At 43.0% G+C, this 20,988-nt stretch overlaps 1 protein-coding gene across 1 annotated transcript; it reads right to left on the minus strand.

Annotated features, from left to right (window-relative positions):
* Nucleotides 1-901: 901 nt before the first annotated feature.
* kpna1 (karyopherin alpha 1 (importin alpha 5)) lies at nucleotides 902-19,884 on the minus strand. Its single transcript, XM_060899916.1, has 14 exons — nucleotides 19,810-19,884; nucleotides 12,184-12,317; nucleotides 11,774-11,887; nucleotides 10,605-10,704; nucleotides 8,517-8,611; nucleotides 7,699-7,830; nucleotides 7,062-7,150; nucleotides 6,800-6,899; nucleotides 4,291-4,454; nucleotides 3,521-3,599; nucleotides 3,235-3,360; nucleotides 3,007-3,134; nucleotides 1,469-1,644; nucleotides 902-1,361 (listed from the first exon to the last, which is right to left on the minus strand). Exons 2-14 carry the CDS (start codon nucleotides 12,307-12,309, stop codon nucleotides 1,174-1,176), a joined length of 1,617 nt encoding a protein of 538 aa, XP_060755899.1. The 5' UTR covers nucleotides 12,310-12,317; nucleotides 19,810-19,884; the 3' UTR covers nucleotides 902-1,173.
* Nucleotides 19,885-20,988: the final 1,104 nt, after the last annotated feature.

Here is a 20,988-nt window from a genome sequence, read left to right on the forward strand (position 1 = left end):
AAACTAAGATTTCAGCTCACTAAATGTCATCGAGAGTCCGAGTAGTGGAGGAAGCTTCAGAAGGGAAAAGCTCATCAGCGATACGATTTCACTCCGATATTTAGTGTGTTTAGTTCTGTAAAAGAACATCCTGCGAACTGGGGCGTGCACCGAGTGCAGACCTTTCTCGTCTCATTTCCTGAGGAGCGGAGAGCCAAGTACTGCATGGAAAGAAAAATTATTTCCATTCGAATCAAAGGATTTATGTCCTGAACATAAAGTGCTGCTGATAATAAAGGATGATAATCGTATGGAATTGTCCCCTTTAAGTCCGAAGAGTCTGGCACACAGGCTCAATTAGAAAAAGAAAAAAAAAGTAAAAAAAAAAAAAAAATTTGTCTTTGTCTCAGTGCTCAGGGAGATTCCAACTCCCAGAAGGTGCAAACGTCATTGTAAGGATCCTGCAGAGTCATTGTAGGAATGCATGAGAATGAAAGCAAATAAGTTCAATATTCAATTAAGTGGCACACAGTCAGTCAGTCACACACAGTCTGGACTCCTGTCTCTGTCCGTCAACAAGAGTTGCCTTTTTCTTTAGGCAGTCCGGGTCGAATGAGTAGAGAAAAGTGCTGAAGTGAATTTCAGTCTTCAGGGCCCACTGGCCAAGTTGTGCCTCTCTGTTCCCTCCCCCAACGTTTGTATGCGCATTTCCAGGCGCTCCCACAGTCACATGGTCAGTCCAGTGTTTCTGAACGAATGAAAAAGGGATCACGTACAGGCCGTCCGTCTCAAGACGTCCGTATTGCAGCAAGGTCATACGTTCAAGCAGTCAATAACCAGCTTCTAATCAACTCAGCTGGATGCAGCGTGTAGTCTTGATGCTTGTTTATATTGGTTGGGGCATTTTTTTTTTGGGGGGGGGGGGGGGGGGGGGTGTCCATGGTGGGAATTAATGCAAGGTGGCCAATACGGGAGTCTTTCAAAGGTTCCAGAGCTGCTCTGGTGGTCATTTTTTGGATTAATCTGGTTCGATTTTCCTGAAGCCGTTCTTCAAAACCAGTGACAGCAGGTGTGAAGGGAGCAGGAAAGGTAAAGGTTAAGGAAGTCGACCAGCAACACAGGCTCTTGCAACGTCACACTCTTTATAATCATTATAGATATTAAGAACTCTCTCTGCTGTGGCTTTTCTGGTGCTCAGAGCTGGAAGCCTTCCATGGGAGCCTCGCACTGCTGGAAGAGGAACTGCTGCTGCTGCAAGTCGACAGCAGGGGCCAGGGCTGGATCCTCATCCTCAGGGCTGAAGTAGTGCTCGATCAGGTCGAATGCTTTCTGGTAGATCTCCTGGTTCTCGTGGCCCTGCAGGAACTCCAGCTTATCCAGACCTGAGGAAAGGAATCAGTGGAGTTCTCAAAATACAACGCTGAAATCTCGTGAGACGATTAGATGTTTAGAAAGTATTAAAAGTAGAAGCCCGAGTGTGTGGAGTTACCATATGCTTCCTCGATGAGGGCGCAGTACGGGTTGATTCCTCCTCCTCGCTTGGCCTCCAGCTCTCCCAGTCTGAGGATGTTCTCCAGGCCATTCAGCGCCACCTGCACAATCTTGGAGTCCATCAGGGTCAGAAGGTCACAGAGAGGCTTGATGCAACCCAGCTCCACCAGATGCCTTTTTAAAATAAACAACAGCTTTATTAAAGTTCCATTTTTTCCTTTATTGCCCTGACAAAGTGATGGATCCAGACTTCTATATTTGGGCCTGAAATTTCCTTCACATTTTGAGGTTCTACTTGTGCAACAGGTCAGAGCTCTTCCCATGCTGAAATACTGCCGGTGTACACCAGATACTTTGTGAGGTCTATATGGGATGTAGTTTTGCAAATAAAATTTTTTTTTACACTTATGTATGCCAGATTAGGTGATATCTGATGCCAGGGCCTGTACCCATTTAAGTGTTGGAAATGTCCAACAAATTTATGTGGTTCACGCTGGCAAGCAAGAAAGAAAGCGACAGTTAAACTGAGATTTTCTCAAGTCTATCCGACTTGGGTATGATGGTGTAAATATAAACTCAGATAATGGGTTGTAAGCTATAACTAAAGAAGGGAAAAACACCACCAGACCATGCACGCCCCCAAGTGACAGCAATGTTCATTACACACAAGTCTACAAGCCACACAATATTATGCTGTTAAAGTGAATATCACAGGTAAATTCAGGAGCAAGATCAATGTAACTCTCCTATTTTATATTAAACTTTGGTCAAATATCTGGAACATTCTGCATTCTCTGCAGTTTTTTTACCTTGCGCAATACCAGAAAAATTCAGTTGAAATCAAGCCATTTGAGGCGAATTGGTCCGCCTCTGAAAAAACTTGGCATTTGGATTTTCCGGCAAACATTGATTTTCGTGACGTCACGTGCGGGACGCCTCCCTCTGAATCCTACGTCAGCGCTAGTTTGTTTATGAGAAAACGACCTGCTGGTTTTCTGCAAATTTCTTCAACGTTATCGCGTAATTATTAAAATGGTTAACAGATGTATCGTAGGAGGGTGTACTCGTAGCAACACCAGTCTTGATGGGATTAGTACTCATCGTTTCCCAAAAGACCGGACAATGAGAGGGAAATGGGAGCGCTTGGTCTACACAGGCTGTGCACTGAAACCATGCAAAGCTCACGCAGCCTGCTGGCGCTTCCGCAGGTAACGTCACGAATCTGGCTCCAGACTCCCTTGGGATTTTTCCAGATGCGTTTTGTTATTTTATTTTTTTCTGCTGTAGATAGATGGGCTTGTGCAAAATTACCCTTCTGGATGAGTGTGTAAAGGGACATACTTTCATATATTAAAAAAAAACAAAAAAAACAAATTGGTCCAAAATATGCCCTTTAAATTGTATATCTTATTTTCACAAACAATTTTCTGAAACACTAGCATGAGGAAATGGAATAAACTGGAGAAATAGCATACAGGCATCTAATTTATGCTCGCACAGTTAAAGCCTACGGTTTCATTTTAAGCAATACCCGACCTGATCTGCTCAGCAGAGCCCCCAGATGTGGCATTGGTGATGGCCCACGCCGCCTCCTTCCTCGTCCGGAACTCAGCCACCTGAAGGATAGTGATAAGAGGAGGAAGCAAACCTGCGTCTATCACCATCTAGAGAAAAAGAGAGAGCAGACAAAACTCTTCATCATCAAGCACACACAGATATATCATACTGAGCCATACTCATATACTGAGCCCGACAGACACGCACCTGTATCTGTGCCCGGTTCCCAGCAGTAATATTGGAGATTGTCCAGCAGGCTTCTTTCTTAATGGACTCCTTAGGGCTACATAGCAAGTGAAGGAGACTTTGAAGGGCTGAACAGTTCAAGATCACCTGTTCAGGTAAAATACAAACAGGATTAAAAAAAAAAAACACACATTTTTTACTCTTAATTGCCAAGCTAAACACACTCCTAAAGGTGACCCTCTAAAGCAATATATAAAACTCATAAGAAACCAGACAAGACAGAAAAGTGCAATTTTGTTTTTATTACCTGTGTCTGAACGTCATCTCCTGTGACGATGTTCCCCACAGCCCGAAGCGCAGGAGAGACTACCTTATAATCTGAATGTCTAAGTAAATAAATAAATAAATAAATAAATGTAACTAAACATCCAGCCAATAACATGGAGTTTTCCACTGATCTTGCAATCACTACTCTATCTTGGCTGACATTTAAAAGATAAACATTTTTGGCTTTTCAATTTTTAAAGGCGTTGCTATACAGGCTACTGTATAAAAACAACAATAATACAGTTACATTTTAAAAATCCAGATAAATCAACTGGACGTCACTCAACAAATGAAGAAAATACAAATTCCCACTTAATCGATTGCTAATCCGAATTTAGCATTATTGAATCAATTACAGAACAATTATTATATTATAGGTGCCATAATACAATAAACATGCTGTAACATGCAAATTAAAACATACATAGGCATAAATTATTTTTTTCTGAACCCCAACAGGAAATTACTGTAGTATGCAAATTAAATATCAGCACACGCCTAACATCTTATCATGGTCTATGTGGTCACAATGTTGTATTAAAAAGGTAAACAAAAAATACACAGAGCGTGACGTTTGGTAGCTTCTCAGCGCGCACAACTATATTTAACCACCTAGATCAGAGCTAGTCAGTTAGCGTGCCATCTGCCCAGCATCGTGTTTCAGACTTCATAATACTTCATATACCTGATGATCAGAACATGTCTAACTGCACACTCGACCACCTTCTAAGGCTGTGTGTAATATCTTACAGTAGCAGCTCCACCAGTCTGCGGCACACGCCCGAGTCTATAACAGCCTGGATCTTTTCATTGGGCCCGTCAGACAGGTAGGAGAGCGCCCAGCACGCATCAGCCAGAATGTCTGTATCATTCACAAAGAGCAGCCAGGAGAGCACGCTCAGGCACGGTGACACCTACACACACGGCAAGTGCATTTTCTGTATTCAATGTCACTTATGTAAATATATCCAAGATTATTCTATCCACATTCACTGGATATGAGCAATCGCACGCTCTGATTGGTTACTCTACTACTAGGCAATCAGCTCATATACCGTGAGTAGAGAAAAACAAAATGACGGAGCGTTTAGCTCAACCAACCGAGGACAAAATAAAAACTCTTCTCAATAAGATAAGACCTTTATTATCCAACAATGGGAAAATTTCCTGTTTGCAGCAGCACAGTGGATAGCAGCAGCAGAGGACATATCAAGCCACACAAGTAAAATAAATAAATAAATAAATAAATAAATACTAAATTAGAGGAATTATGAAGTAGGTGAAACAGACTTATTACACATATCAGGTGGTCGTAATTGCAAAAGATAAAACAGAAAAAAAAGTGTTTGATGAAATGAAAGTATTTGATGGTAAGAACATCTTTTTTTATTTTTCAAGAATTATTATTATAGCATTTTTTCACAAATTTCTGCTGCCATTTCGACAGTTTGTTTACATTCTAAGCGGAAATGATTTTGTTGGACGTTTTGTATAAAAGTTTTTATTTGAATTTGCAAAAAAAAAAAAAGCTCAGTTTCTCAAAATCCAGTGAATGTAGATAGAATAAAACAATTAACAAAATTAACAAATATTCCACTCAATCTCATCGTACATGGCTTATAGCCAACTCTGTGCTACGCACCTCATCAGCCATCAGCTCATGTACGACTCAATTTCATGGAATACTTCTTAATTATACACCAAATGTTACTTTTCATAATGATCCAGGGATCCCAGCAGTAATTGAAAAAAATAGAGGAATGTAAGAAACTATCACCGGGCGGCACGGTGGTGTGGGCTAGTGGTTAGCGCTGTCGCCTCACAGCAAGAAGGTCCGGGTTCGAGCCCCGTGGCCGGCAAGGGCCTTTCTGTGTGGAGTTTGCATGCTCTCCCCGTGTCCGCGTGGGTTTCCCTCCGGGTGCTCCGGTTTCCCCCACAGTCCAAAGACATGCAGGTTAGGTTAACTGGTGGCTCTAAATTGACCGTAGGTGTGAATGTGAGTGTGAATGGTTGTCTGTGTCTATGTGTCAGCCCTGTGATGACCTGGCGACTTGTCCAGGGTGTACCCCGCCTTTCGCCCGTAGTCAGCTGGGATAGGCTCCAGCTTGCCTGCGACCCTGTAGAAGGATAAAGCGGCTACAGATAATGAGATGAGAAACTATCAGCAGGGGTCAAGGGGGCTGCCTGAAGCTGTTGAGATTTTAACATTTAAAGATGCTATAGAACACATTTTTTACATAGATTTAACATAGAAAAGCAACAGATGATAATGTGTATCCATTTGATGCCATATTTTGTAATCAATGACATAAGTGGCAAGAAAAGAATTATAAAAATTAGACGAAAATGTAGCTTTGAAGAATATACTTGCCTAAATATTCCACTGATTTTGTTATAACAATAGCATCCATAGTTCATCTCATTTGTTTATTTTTTTTGTTTCAAGTTAATGTCAAAACTAGTCTAATATAAGCCACATTCATTTTTCAAAAATCATGAATATGAGCAGAAATCAATGATTCAGTAATATTAGATATATACATATGTACAGCAAATACTGGAGATATTTGATTTAAACCTCTCTTTTTGAAAGGTTTCACTGCAAAGGAATTTAATGCTCTTTTCTGGGGTGCATTCTGTCTTTCCTCCAGTTTTCTCTGCTTTTGTTTCTCTGATCTTTCCTTCTGCTTTTCTGATGTTCCTGCAGTGCTCTGAATCAAGTTCAACGCATTAGAAACAAAAGCACGAACGGAGTTAAAACATGTTTTCTAGCAAATGGGCGCAGCCATATTGTTTTCTTGTTCTATCGCGTACAGTCTCGCGGTCAGTGTTGCCAGATACTCCTGACGTTTTCCAGAATATGTTCAAAACCCGCCAAAATGCACATGAAACCCCCAACTGGGCTGAGAACCGCGCAATCTGGCAACACTGCTCGCGGTATTTACATCAATTTAACTTCTGAGTGTTTCCGAATGTCAACGAGAACAAACGAAGCCGACGAAAACATCGCTAAACAAGCAAACCAAATCAGAACGTATTCTGCTGGTCATTTTACTTAAACATATTTTTAATGGATATACAAGAGATTTAAAAAAAAAAAAAAAAAAAACACTTTCGCTAGAAAATAGCGGAATTCCGCTAAATAGCGGACGTCTGGGATCCCTGATGATCTTTTAAAACTGCAAAGCTACAACAGGAACCACAAAAAGCCAGTACTATGTGGCAAATGTAAACCCACAATCCAGTACCAGGGTCTTACCTTGGTAAAATCTGGAGGTGGGTTCTTGCCTCTGCACAGATTAGACAGAGCCCACACTGCGTTCCTCATCATAGTCAAGCGATTCTGTTTGGTCAAGAGCCTGTATACAGGACACAACATAATTCATACAAACAACACCGAGTTATAGTAAACAGCATGCTGCATGAATAATCATGGACTTGTAAAGTTAGGTGCAGCAGCTTAGAAAAGATAAAACTGAACTTAACCCACGACAAAGAGGACACTTTGGAAAGAAACCTACTGTATAAGTGAGGGAAGGATGTTGCAATCCAGCACGTAGTCTCTGCACTCTGTACTGTCTCCTGCAATGTTCCCCAACGCCCACACCGCCTGCACAGAAAACACAAGACCATGAGGAAATGAGACAGGCAGAACAAGAAATCAGAACAAAAAGACAGAGAGCCATACAAAGTGAAACAGATAGAGGTGGATTGTCGACACTAAATCACTATTAGTGTGAATGAGTGCGTGCATACCCAGTGTTGCCTGGAATAGACCCCGAAGCCACTACGGTTCGGACCAGGATAAAGCCGTTACTTTATATTCATTAATAAAGTCAGTCCAGAAACATCCTTAGAGTCTGAGACTAAGGAGGGAAAAAGCTGATGAAACAGGGTATGTGGTTGCTATGGTTACCTGATGGTTTAGGAAACCGGTTACTGGGAATGCGACTACATTTTCATACACCAACAGAAAAGTGAAGCAAGCAAGTCTGTTGCTAGGTACTTAGCAGAAACTAACACGGCTGAGCTGACCAATTTAGGGTTTGATCAGTTTTGGTTTACTGCCATTTATTTTGCTAACAACTAGTGACGATGTACCTGTACACTTGCATGTTAAAAATAAACAGAGATGACCTGGAGTGCGGTTTACTGTACCTGCTCCTGGACATCCTCGAAGTCAGAGCTGAGCATCTCTATGAAGATGGGCACAGCACCAGCCTGGATCACTACGCGTGTCTGGTGAGACGTACCAGAGGCGATGTTTGTCAAGACCCACGCTGCTTCAAACTGTAGAGACACAACACCATTATCACAATGGCCTGATCTTTTACTGCTTTACTTTTCAGGCAAAGCAGAATGCTTGCATACACATTCCTTTAACATGAGCCATCACAAGAGCATTCCATCTGGAGTAAGTAATTGACTCATGGCCGTTGTAGGTCTAAGAGCTCAAAACGGGATTCTGGCTGTCCAGCATTCTGAGGAATGAGGTGGTGTGGGGTGTGTTTATTGTCAGTCTGACCCTACATTCACATTAGCAAGCCATGCACTTATATTATATTCAGTCTGGGAGCAATGACAAGGAACAGATTTGAAATTGCAGTACAGTGACCGATTCAAACGATTAGCTGTAGTATGTTCTTTGACTCCATCAGTGGCATGTGTGACCTGATGTCTCCAGGCTCTAGGGTTAGCACCAGCAATGTCTGCTAGACTACTTGCCGTCTTTATACTATTTAGACTACTCGAAACACATAACCTTTTGCTTTAATTCAAATCAAGCCCTGTTGAAGTGGAACTACATGCAAAATTGTGCAGAACATCTGACAGACAACTTGGCATATTTCTGGAGTTAATTTTTTTTTCATGAAGCCTACGGCTTAATACTGGTAAGAGACTACCTAAGAGCAATATCATCAACTTGTCCCTGGCTAATAAGAATGCTCAGTGATGTTCCTCTATGTGGGCTTCACCTGTAGTGTGCAGTTCTCCTTCCTCTTCAGAAACTCCACAAAGCGCTCCACTACACCGGGTGTGGCAATGACCTCATCAATAGGGGGGTTGGGCTCTAACAAAAGGACAGACACCACTCACATAAGCAAAGATACACATTACACGAGGATACTAGTCATGTAACGATATATCGTGTGACGTGAAATCACAATACAATTTTATACTGATTTGAATTGCTGAAATAAAAAAAAATAAAAATAAAAATCACGATTATCATCAGGCTGCACAACCTTAGCTTTTCCTAACTGTAATTCTGTCGTTTAGCCAGCAGAGGGTGAAATAACATACAATAGCAGGAATGGCTTCACCCTAGGTGGAAGTAACACAACTCAAATGCCATGAAAACACACAAAACAGATGAAAATTGGGAAAGCGCCATTGTACGAATGACTGTACAAAGAGATTTTCAAGCTACAAGAAAAGAAGCAAATGGAGGCAGTAAACATGTTTGTAAAAAGTTTATTAAGAACAACCCTATTTGTTAACATTTTCATTTTTAATAAAAGGAATAGCTTAATTAACAGGCCATTATATTTTACTGCAACCTTTACAAAAGTGGGTAATTTTTTAAAATTAATTAAAAATTAATTATTGTTGGTCATTATGCAAATGAAACTAACAGAAGGAATATTTAAGTTGATAAAGAATAATTAAATGTTGCTTTTTTGGTAGCTCAAATCTGGCTTTTGGGAGAACATTTTCTTCAATTTATTTTTTCAAAAATATTATGGAAAAATTGAATCAAATCATGAACTGAGTGAATTGTTACATGCCCATTACATACACAACTGTGTGGTGTATTTTATATGGATAAGAATGTTGGACGTTATACATTGTGAGGACATTTGGCCAAACCCTGTGAAGAAAATGGCTTTTGAAGCAAAAACTGCAGGTTTATTTAAAACAAACACAAGAGTGCTCTGACAGCACAATATCCCCCGCTGGCAACTATACCTACGCTATAAGTGCTAAATACACCCTCATGAAATTGTCAAAGTACAAGTTTGGTAATCAAGGGTGATAACTCTGGTAAAAGGTGACTGAACTGAACAAAATTACAATACGCGTATTACCGACATATAACAAAGAATCCTGTCAAGTTTTGTGAAATTCCTCCAAAAATTGCGAGAGGAGAGGATTTCAGAAGGTGAGTACCCTTCCCGGGACGGACAGACAGACGTCGTGGCGATGTCCATCCAATCCCCCTTCAGGCCTTTCGGCCAGCAGGGGATAATAATTTTGTTAATCGAGGGCTATAACTCTGGTAAAACATACTGTAATTTCGTTAAATTGGGTAAGTGTACTACCGACATACAGCAATGCCTCTTGTCAAGTTTTGTGAAATTCCTCCAAAAAAAACTGTGAAAGGAGTTGATTTCAGAAGGTGAGTACCCTTTCCTGGGATGGACGGACAGACGGACATCGCCATGACATAATCCCCTTTTGGGCCTTTCGGCCAGCAGGGGATTAAAAAAAAAAACCCACACAACTAAGAGTCTCATCTCATTAACTCTAGCCGCTTTATCCTGTTCTACAGGGTCGCAGGCAAGCTGGAGTCTATCCCAGCTGACTACGGGTGAAAGGCGGGGTACACCCTGGACAAGTCGCCAGGTCATCACAGGGCTGACACATAGACACAGACAACCATTCACACTCACATTCACACCTACGCTCAATTTAGAGTCACCAGTTAACCTAACCTGCATGTCTTTGGACTGTGGGGGAAACCAGAGCACCCGGAGGAAACCCACGCGGACACGGGGAGAACATGCAAACCCCACACAGAAAGGCCCTCGCTGGCCACGGGGCTCGAACCCGGACCTTCTTGCTGTGAGGCGACAGAGCTAACCACTACACCACCGTGCTGCCCCAACTAAGAGTCAAAAGATTTATTTTAAATTATGAAATTTAAGGTTATATTTAGATTAGGTATAGCATTAATTAACTGCATACTAATGATGTCAGCAAAAGGTCCTCACAAGGCGCTAAGATAAACGTGTGTGTGTGTGTGTGTGTGTGTGTGTGTGTGTGTGTGTGTTCGTTCTAACCTTTAGACAAAAGCTTTCTGAAGCGCTGTGTTCCCATAAGCTGTTGTTCTGGAGAGCTGGAGAAGATCATCTGGGTCATGTCCTCAGATATAACACCACCCTAACGAATAAAGAACATCTGCATAAACTGCTCTAAGGTGCTGCCCAGTCCTGTGTTTTAGTTCATTTGAGTGAAACAAAGTGGTAGCTAAGGCTACGATCAAACTACAGCTGAAAATGAGGCGTTTTGGTGGTGATGCTTCCCTGAGCTTCAGGAAGTATTCCCAAACCCATCTGCGAGTATTCGCCACTTAGTTTGCTGATGAAAACGTTGCCACCAAATTTCAGTGAGTGCATTGAAATGTTTCCCGACAATTTTGGCCAATCACGAGGTGGAGACACACCAAAAAACAACGCGCAAAGCTCGGAGAACATTCATTGTGCATCGCACAATGCTACCAATTTTTATATCACCAAATATTCGCAAGCCCATCACAAGCTGTCATGTGACCATAGCTTAACATAATGTAGAACCGTACTGTGAGCTACTTAGCTACATAGTGCATTAATACAGACTAAGGGGAAAATGAACAAGTATATGATCATCATCCAAATCGAAGGAAGGTTCTAATGTAGCACTTTGTGTTGTTTGGCTAACATTTCAGCTATGAGATACAAATTTCGATCCTCGCATGTTACTCAAATCTGGCTAACGCCTTCATTTTCTTTTGATATGTTTAACTGCATAGTAAAGCAGGAGAGCTTTGCACTTTTTTGCCATTCTTCTTGGTTTCATCTGTGTCGTGTTATAGCATCAACTGGATCTCATCATAGCGGATATGTGGTGCAGCAGGTAGCAGGATCTGAGACGAGTAGCTTACAGTATAGTTACAGAGCATCACTGTGAAGTGTATTACAGAGATTAAAAATCTCGACATTTAATCCAGGATGAATTACAGAAGTGACTGTTGAGCTTCCTTTTTGTCAATGAGCAACTACAAATAACACACTAATATAACAGAGATGTGAAATTTGCTTGTCCTGAGTGTCTACTGATTTAGCCACTGCTCTATGCTGATTACAAGGCTATTACATAACACTGTAGAACACAGCAGTGCACTCACCGTACACAACGGCTTTTTAGGTTTAACTACAAACAAGTTTGAAACTGTGTCCTGCTTAACTCTTACCGTGATTTGTTCCATGTTATTGGCCTGCGATTCCAGGTAGCCGCTGTCTGACATCCCATCATCCTCCAGTGTGCAGTCTTCCTTCACTGTGGCCACATTCCTCCGTTTGAACAGCTGTAAGGCCACAGAGATGTTGAAAGTTTTTTTTTTACTTAATTATGCGTAACCATAGCAACCATACTGCCCATGTAACACCACTGCATTACTGGTTTAACATTTTCTCTTGCCAGCATGGAACCATGTGGCAATCTCTGGCCTTAAACTACTACCCAGATGGTTTGAGGAAATCCCCCAGAGCAATTATGAGCAATTTTGGCTGTTCCTGCCACCAAGATAAAGATCTCTGCATGTGCCAAAGAACTACAGCAACAGAGTGGTTCACAAAACCCTGAAGCTGCCCATCATCTCACCTGTTCATCTTTCTTCTGTTTGCGTAGCTGCAGGCCTTCCTCCTCCCTCCTCCTCCTCATCTCGTCTGTGTTAAGTGAATTGTTCTTATAGCTTCGGAGTCGTGCATTGTCCTTTCCTTGACTCATGGTGTAGCCTTCAGGGAAGAATTACAGTGTGTTAAGTGTGAAATTTTGCCCTTCATTCAGGTTGAATCCTATTGCACTACATCTTAATAGAACTCAATTAATTTTAGCTAATATTTAATGGTTCAGCTCCATAAGTTCTTGTGTTTCCACTGGCAGCAAGTTTCTTGGACTAACAACCTCTTCAATCAAGAAGTGACTGCTTTGGGGGCATGTTTACATTTAATAGACATTTCATAACATTAAATGTGACAAAAGGTTTAAAAGTAGTGTGTCATTTTTTAATAACTAAATTGTAACCGCTGACAAATGGCTATTGCAGAAGAGGAATAAACACTTCAGAGCATGCTCTTATGGAAAAATAACACTGCCTAGATTAGATTAGATTAAATTAGATTAGATAGAACTTTATTGATCCCTTTGGAAGGGTTCCCTCAGGGAAATTAAAATTCCAGCAGCATCATTACAGGATAAAAAGAGAAAACTTCTAAATAAATTTAAGTATTTACATATACAAATATAAAAAAAGAATAAGATATGGGAAAAGAAAGAAAGAAAAAGTCCAGCAAGAGCAGTATTGCACATTGTCTAGTATTGCTTTTTGTCAGGCTCGGCTAGGCTACTGCTCCTTCCCGTCCTCTGTCCTCCTGTTACCCTTCCTCCCCCTCAGAGAGGAGCTGTACAGTCCGATGGCGTGAGGGACAAAGGAGTTAAGTCTGTTTGTCCTGCACTTGGGAAGGAGCATTCGGTCACTAAACAGGCTCCTCTGGTTGCTGATGATGGTGTGCAGAGGGTGACTGGCATCGTCCATGATGTTCAGTAGTTTGTCCATAGATCTCTTCTCTGCCACCATCACTAGAGAGACCAGCTTCATGCCGACCACAGAGCCGGCCCGCCTGATCAGTTTGTCCAGCCTGGATGTGTCCTTCTTGGATGTGCTGCCCCCCCCCAGCACACCACGGTGTAAAACAGGACACTAGCGACCACGGACTGATAGAACATCCACAGGAGTGTCTTGCAGATGTTAAAGGACTGCAGCCTCCTCAGGAAGTATAGCTTGCTCTGTCCCTTCCTGTACAAGTGGTTGGTGTTGCAAGTCCAGTCCAGCTTGCTGTCCAGCCACAGCCCAAGGTACTTGTAGGAATCCACAGCCTCCACCTCAACTCCCTCGATCAGAACTGGTCATGACCTTGGTCTGGACCTCACAAAGTCAATGACCAGCTCCTCGAGGTGTTGAGCTGCAGATGGTTCCTGTTGCACCAGACAGCAAAGTCCCTCACCAGGCTCCTATACGCCTCCTCTCTGTTGTCCCTGATACACCCCACGATGGCTGTGTCATCGGCAAACTTCTGAATGTGACACAGCTCTGAGTTCTAGCAGAAGTCCGCGGTGTACAGGGTGAAGAGAAGAGGGGCCAGCACCGTGCCCTGGGGTGCGCCAGTGCTGCTAATCACAGTGTCAGATGTGATGTCCTTCAGCCTGACGTACTGCAGCCTGTCAGTGAGGTAGCTGGAGATCCAGGTGACCAGGCAGGGGTCCACTCGCATCCTGTTCAGTTTGTCCTGAAGCATAAGGGGCTGGATGGTGCTGAAGGCACTCGAGAAGTCCAAGAAGAGGATCCTCACTGTGACATTTCCCTTATCCAGATGCGAGTGGGCTCGGTGTAGCAGGTAGAGGATAGCGTCTTCCACACCAACACCTGCTAAGTACGCAAACTGCAGACAGTCCTGGGCATGCTGCACCTGGGGTCTGAGGAGGCTGAGGAAGAGCCGCTCCAACGTCTTCATCAGATGTGAAGTGAGTGCCACCAGTCGGAAGTCGTTCAGCTCGCTGGGCCGGTTCTTCTTGGGAACTGGAACAATGCATGAGGTCTTCCAGAGAGTGGGCACTCTCCCCAGCTACAGGCTAAAGGCCTCTGCATGCTCTTGCGACAAGGCTTTTGCAGATAGCTTTTCGCAGACAGTTGTAATTTATCGTTGAGTGGGGAGTAATAGGCGTGCGCGATGTTATTCACCGGCACAACGCAAGGGGGCGCGAAGTCGCTAGGAGTAGTTGGTGGGTGTGGTTAGTGGAGTGTTTATCCTCCGGTTACTTATAATGACTAGAACTTTTTTTTTTTATAATGACTAGAACTGGAGTCGTATAGATGTACGTACTTCCTCAATCAACCACTCTTCATGCTGCTCCATCTTCGCTCGTGTTTTTAAAAATGCCGGTCGTGAAAACAAACCAAACCGGGAAAGTAGGGAAGCGGAAGTGCGTGTACAGCGGATGTAGAGTGGACCAATCAGAGCCCTCTTGTCTGCGGCGCTGTCTGCGAGGCTTCTGCGGTGGTCACAATTTTTGGGAGGTGCGCGCAGAGCGTCTGCGAAGGTGGGGGGGCTACGCAGACACTGTCTGCGACGCTATCTGCGAGGACTGGGTTGTCAGCATAAATTGGCCTTAAGGTTGAACATGCATTGGAGTGGTTCACCCAGTTCAGCAGCGCAGGTCTTCAGTAATCAGGGACACACCTTGTCCGGGCCTGCTGCTTTCCTGGGGTGAAGCTTCCTCAGTTGACCTCTGACCTGGTCTGCAGTAATGCATGGAGGAGTCTGTGTTGAGGTGGGGGAGGAGGGGGCTGCTGCGATGACTGGGGGGAGGTGTGTTGAGGGAAGAAGGAGAGATAGCTGCAGTGAGGGGGAGGGTGGAGGGACGTGGGCTGGTTAAACCAGTTGAAGTCATCATTCAGCTCGTTCACCCTCTTCACTGTCCCCTCAACAACTCTAGTCTTTGTGTTGTGGACTGTGATGGTTTTCACACCTTCCCAGACCTCCCTCATGCTGTTCTTCAGCTTCTGCTCCACCTTTCTCCTGTGGCTGTCCTTAGCTTCCCTCATGCAGCATTTCACCTCCTGCTGTGCTGCCTTCATCACCTCCCTGTCCCTGCTCCTGAAGGCTGCCTTCTTTTTGTTGAAGACAGCTTTGACTTCCTGTGTTACCCATGGGTTGTTATTAGGGTAACACTGTACAGTCTTAGCGGGGGAGACCACGTCTGCACAGAAGTTGAGGTAATCCGTCAGACAGTGTGTCAGCCCCTCTATGTCCTCACAGTGTGGGCTAAGCAGCACATCCCAGTCCGTGGTGTCATAATCTCTGAGGGCATCTTCCATTTCAGGGGACCACTTCCTGATGGAGCTAGTTGTTGCAGGCTGCCTTTGGACCAGGGGGGTGTACTTCGGCTGTAGAAGAACCAGGTTGTGGTCAAACTTCCCTAGTGGGGGGAGGGTTGTGACTCTGTATGCATCCCTCACATTAGCATACAGCAAGTCAATTGTCCTGTTGTTCCTTGTTGGACAGTCCACAACCTGGTAAAAAGCAGCCAAAGTAGAGTCCAAAGTAGCATGATTAAAGTCCCCAGAAATGATCATAAATGCCTCAGGGTGCCATGTCTGCAGTCTTGCTGAGTGAATCCTCTCACATACAGCGGCTGCGGCTGCCCTCGGAGAGATGTAAACACAGATGGTGATCACGTGACTGAACTCCCTCGGCAGATAATATGGCCGCAGGCTAACGGCTAGCAGCTCCAAGTCTGGGCAACATAAGACTGTCTTTACAGAGATATGTCCCGGGTCACACCAGCAGTTGTTCACGTAGATGATGAGTCCCCCACCTTTGCCTTCCCTGCATGCTTTAGTGTCTCTGTCGGCTCTCACAGCAGTGAATCCCCGCAGGTCCATGTTAGCATCCAGTACGAGGTGTGTTAGCCATGTCTCCGTAAAGATAAAACAAGCTGCTCTCCCGGTAAATCCGCTGGTTGTTCAGTGCAGATAGCTCGTCAACCTTGTCCGCTAGCCTAGCCTTTAGCTTAGCCCCAGTTTTGCAGCCCCTGGGTCTCCTCTTCAGCTCCGCCAGGATGGGGTATCGTATCCCGGCTCGTCCCATTGTTTTCAGGACCAGCAGCTCCTCTCTCGAATAAGCGAGAAAACTGGCTCCTGGTTGCGTGTTAAAGTTAAAAATATCCATGTGATATGAATAAAAACACACTATGTCTTTGTAAGAAGAGCAGAAAAGTAAAAAGGTGGGAAACAAGGAGGTTTAAAGAGCTAAAAACTACAGAGCTACTGGAGAGGCAGCCGTCTCCCACAGCCCAACACTGGGCGATATGAAATATACCGTATCAAGATATTTTTGATGATATACAGTACCAGTCAAAAGTTTGGACACACCTCCTAATTCAATTATTTTCTTTATTTTTATGAATTAAAAGACTCTTTGTCTTAAAAGTAACGATAGATGTCGTTTCTCTTTACTTAGTTGAGTGGTTCTTGACATAATATGGATTACTACAGTTGTGAATGGAATAGGGCTATTTTATTATGTTTATTATTTACTATTTACTATTTGATCTCAAACGCATTAAGAAGGTAAGAAACTCGTCCACGAATTACCTTTTGATGAGGCACACCTGTTAATTGAAAAGCATTTTAGGTGACTACCTCATGAAGCTGGTTAAGATAATGCCAAGTGTACAAAGTGTCATCAAGGTAAACAGTGGCTACTTTGAAGAATCTAAAATATGAAACATATCTTGTTTTTTTTTTACCACTTTCCCCCCACTACATAATGCCATAGTTTTGATGTCAGTATTGTTCTCCAATATAGAAAATACAAACTGCAGAAAACTCTATGAATGAGTAAGGGTGTAACTTTTGAATGATACTGTATATATTACGATACATAGGTTTAGTAACCAGCTGCCATTTAAACAAGTGTGCTCTGAGAACACAATATCCCCCGCTAGCAACTCTGCCATAACTCTGGTAAAATGCGACTGAATTAAACAAAATTATAATGTGTATTACCGACATATAACAAAGAATCCTGTCAAGTTTCATGAAATTCCTCCAAAAATTGTGAGAGGAGTTGATTTCAGAAGGCGAGTACTCTTCCTGGGATGGACATCACCACGACATAATCCCCCTTCAGGCCTTTCGGCCAGCGGGGGGTAATAAAAATTGTGAGGGAAGTTGATTTCAGAAAGCAAGTACACCTTGATGAAATTGCCAAAGTACAAGTTTGTTCATAATCAAGGGCATAACTCTGGTAAAATCTGCTGAAATTACATGAAATTTCAATATGTGTATAACTATCGTATGCCAAAGCCTTCTGCCAAGTTTGGTGAAATTCCTCCAAAAATTGTGAGAGGAGTTAATTTTAGAAGGTGCGCACCCTTCCTGGGATGGACGGACACAGGCACAATAAAATACCCCTTTGGGCCTTTTGGCCAGCAGGGGATTAAAAAAAAATGCTGAAATAAATATCACGATACCTACGATATTGAAGAAAAAAAAATGCATCATGACAAATTTATCAAGGTACTGCATGTTTATGTGTATTCCCAATCCTCATCTCATCTCATCTCATTATCTCTAGCCGCTTTATCCTGTCCTACAGGGTCGCAGGCAAGCTGGAGCCTATCCCAGCTGACTACGGGCGAAAGGCGGGATACACCCTGGACAAGTCGCCAGGTCATCACAGGGCTGACACATAGACACAGACAACCATTCACACTCACATTCACACCTACGCTCAATTTAGAGTCACCAGTTAACCTAACCTGCATGTCTTTGGACTGTGGGGGAAACCGGAGCACCCGGAGGAAACCCACGCGGACACAGGGAGATCATGCAAACTCTGCACAGAAAGGCCCTTGCTGGCCACGGGGCTCGAACCCGGACCTTCGTGCTGTGAGGCGACAGCGCTAACCACTACACCACCGTGCCGCCCCTATTCCCAATCCTAATGCTGGCAAATACACAGGATTGAAAGGATCTATGCAGCTTGCCAAGCATTTGACTTAAAAAAGAATTTAAAAAAAAGAAAAAGATAGTTTTGTAACCATGAACAGCTGAGTACTTTTCACCATCATCCCAAATGCACCTCATGCTGAACAGAAACAAATGTTTGTGAGGGAAACAATTAACACAACATTGGGGGGTTTTTTTGGTTCATCAAAGCCACCACTGCACATTTTATGTTTTAGGAGCTCAGTGTACCTGACGATCATCACTTCATTACCATTCAGCCAAGGAAAAAAACAACAAGTGTTTGTGCAGAAACATCACTGAAACGCATGGATTAAAACTGCAGGATTTTGTGAAACACCGAAAACAAAGTACTGTGGATTACATAGCTTTCATATCTGTAATGTTCAGAAAGCAAGCATTGCACAAGATCAAGATTTTTTTTGTTTCCCAGATATTTGAACCAGATGGCATGGTCGTGGGGTGGGTATTAACTTCTGTCTCATTGCTCCAGGATTCCTGATCCTGAGATACTGTCGGTGTGGAGTTTCTGTGTGCGTTCTCTTCCTATCGCTCCCATATTTTTTTCTGGTTTCCTCACAAAAAAAAACCCACACCCACCACATGCTGAGATATGGACTGGCTACACCCTGAATGAGTGTCAGGGTCTACAGAAGAATTAAACACCATCCTGGGAATATGGGAATAAGCTGCAAGCGTTCCCGGGATAGTCTCGGGATTCCCCGCACCATGATGATCAGGATGAAACTAAAAGGTGGTGACTGATTGAACAAATGAATCATTTTTGAAGCCGGCTGTGAAAAAATGTCCAATTATGATACCAGTTTTAAAAGGTCAAAGGTAAAAGTGTATCATAAAAAAACCACATTAAATGCGATGTGCATTAGGAAGGATGCATTAGGGAAGAAAATAGGGGGTGTCTAAGGACAACAAATTTAACCTAGATAACAGAAAAGATTGCCCAAAACGTTCTGAATTTCCATAATATTCCAGGAATGGAAATAAGAGCATTTTAATTACCAATTTTTCCAGACATGCGCAATAAGCCCACTGGATAGCATGTACACTACATAAGAATCTATAGCTAGCTACGCTTTGCTCCAGTAACATCACCAGAATTACATTTTCTTTTACTTGTATTATTTTTATTTATTTATTTTTCTATGACACTTGAGCACCAGAACCACTTAAACAGCCCCTGAATAGTATGGAATCTCTACACTACTACATGTGTTTGATTATCATGACTTCTATGTAATATTTTACACTCAGTAAGTGTCGTCGTCAACAACAACAACATACCACTAACAGAGATCAAGCTAGCCGCAATGTCGTCCTAACGGCTTTTTCGAGAATAATTTTCCTATCCGCATTCCGTCAAACACCGCCTACTTTCCTAGGATTGGCTTGTCCACCAAAAAAAATGGCCGCACAAATTTATACACCAATCGTATCACAGCAAACGGGGTACTATTGCCCAATCTTAAATCAGGAGGGCGGGACTTGTCGAAAACGTGTGGGGAAAAAAATAACCACCTCACTGGCGTAGCTAGCTGACAAGGGCTAGATCTACTTTGCCTTATGGCTTATTTGTCATGTCTTCAGGATCATTTTCAGTATCTATCTGATTAGTATCGTTCACGGAATAAATAAAAATAAATAAACAACGAAACTGTGCGAATTCTTTAGACACTGACCTGTAAAACAGTCTCGATTTACCCCCTCGTCGTTCGGGCCACTGATCCGAAGAGTCCGCCGGTATTATGTTACTGCGCATGCGTGATTCTGAAGGTAGACGTTCTAACAGCGCATGCGTATTCAAATGATTATTTTATTTCTTTCATAAGTTGTTTTGAAATCTATTTTAAAGCAAATAAAAGCTGACAAGCATTGTATGGGCCTCCTGTTAAATTTAGGGACATCCAGAGGTAGTGTAGTATTTTGTATTAAATTTCTAATAAATTAAAAGGCAAGTCACATTAACCAAGTGCCTTGGTTGTAGTAATTTATATTTCACATAAACCCAAATCAGCTGTGGTTCAGGGTGCCAGAAGCATAGAAATATGCAGCTATATAATACTGTCAATCAGTCATTTGTTGCATCAACTAATCACATAGAGGTAAGGTTGAGGATAAGACTGTTATATGACAGCTATTGAATTATAGTCCTAGTGAGTGAAATTGGCGAATTATATATTGTGATTGATATATAAATCACAAACTTCATTAGCCACATTCAATTCAATTGCTTTGAGTAAGCACCTGATCCGTATGAATCCGGGAATCAGTCACAGGAATACTGAGAGTGTGAGTCATGAATACACTGGATATGACACAGTCACCATCACAGGGCACCACACTCTTTCACACCTACAGACAAGTTATCTTAAAGGTAGACTGCCTTTCAGATTTTTCAAGTCTCATCTCATCTCATTATCTCTAGCCGCTTTATCCTTCTACAGGGTCGCAGGCAAGCTGGAGCCTATCCCAGCTGACTACGGGCGAAAGGCGGGGTACACCCTGGACAAGTCGCCAGGTCATCACAGGGCTGACACATAGACACAGACAACCATTCACACCCACATTCACTTTAGAGTCACCAGTTAACCTAACCTGCATGTCTTTGGACTGTGGGGGAAACCGGAGCACCCGGAGGAAACCCACACGGACACGGGGAGAACATGCAACCTCCACACAGAAAGGCCCTCGCCGGCCCCGGGGCTCGAACCCAGGACCTTCTTGCTGTGAGGCGATAGCGCTAACCACTACACCACCGTGCCGCCCAGATTTTTCAAGTGTAGGTCATAAAAATAATTTTCAGACACCCAATTATTTTTGTTTAGTGGACCGAAACTTCATCTCATCTCATTATCTCT

The sequence above is a fragment of the Neoarius graeffei genome, chromosome 19, assembly GCF_027579695.1.
Source record: "Neoarius graeffei isolate fNeoGra1 chromosome 19, fNeoGra1.pri, whole genome shotgun sequence".
Lineage (NCBI taxonomy): Eukaryota > Metazoa > Chordata > Actinopteri > Siluriformes > Ariidae > Neoarius > Neoarius graeffei.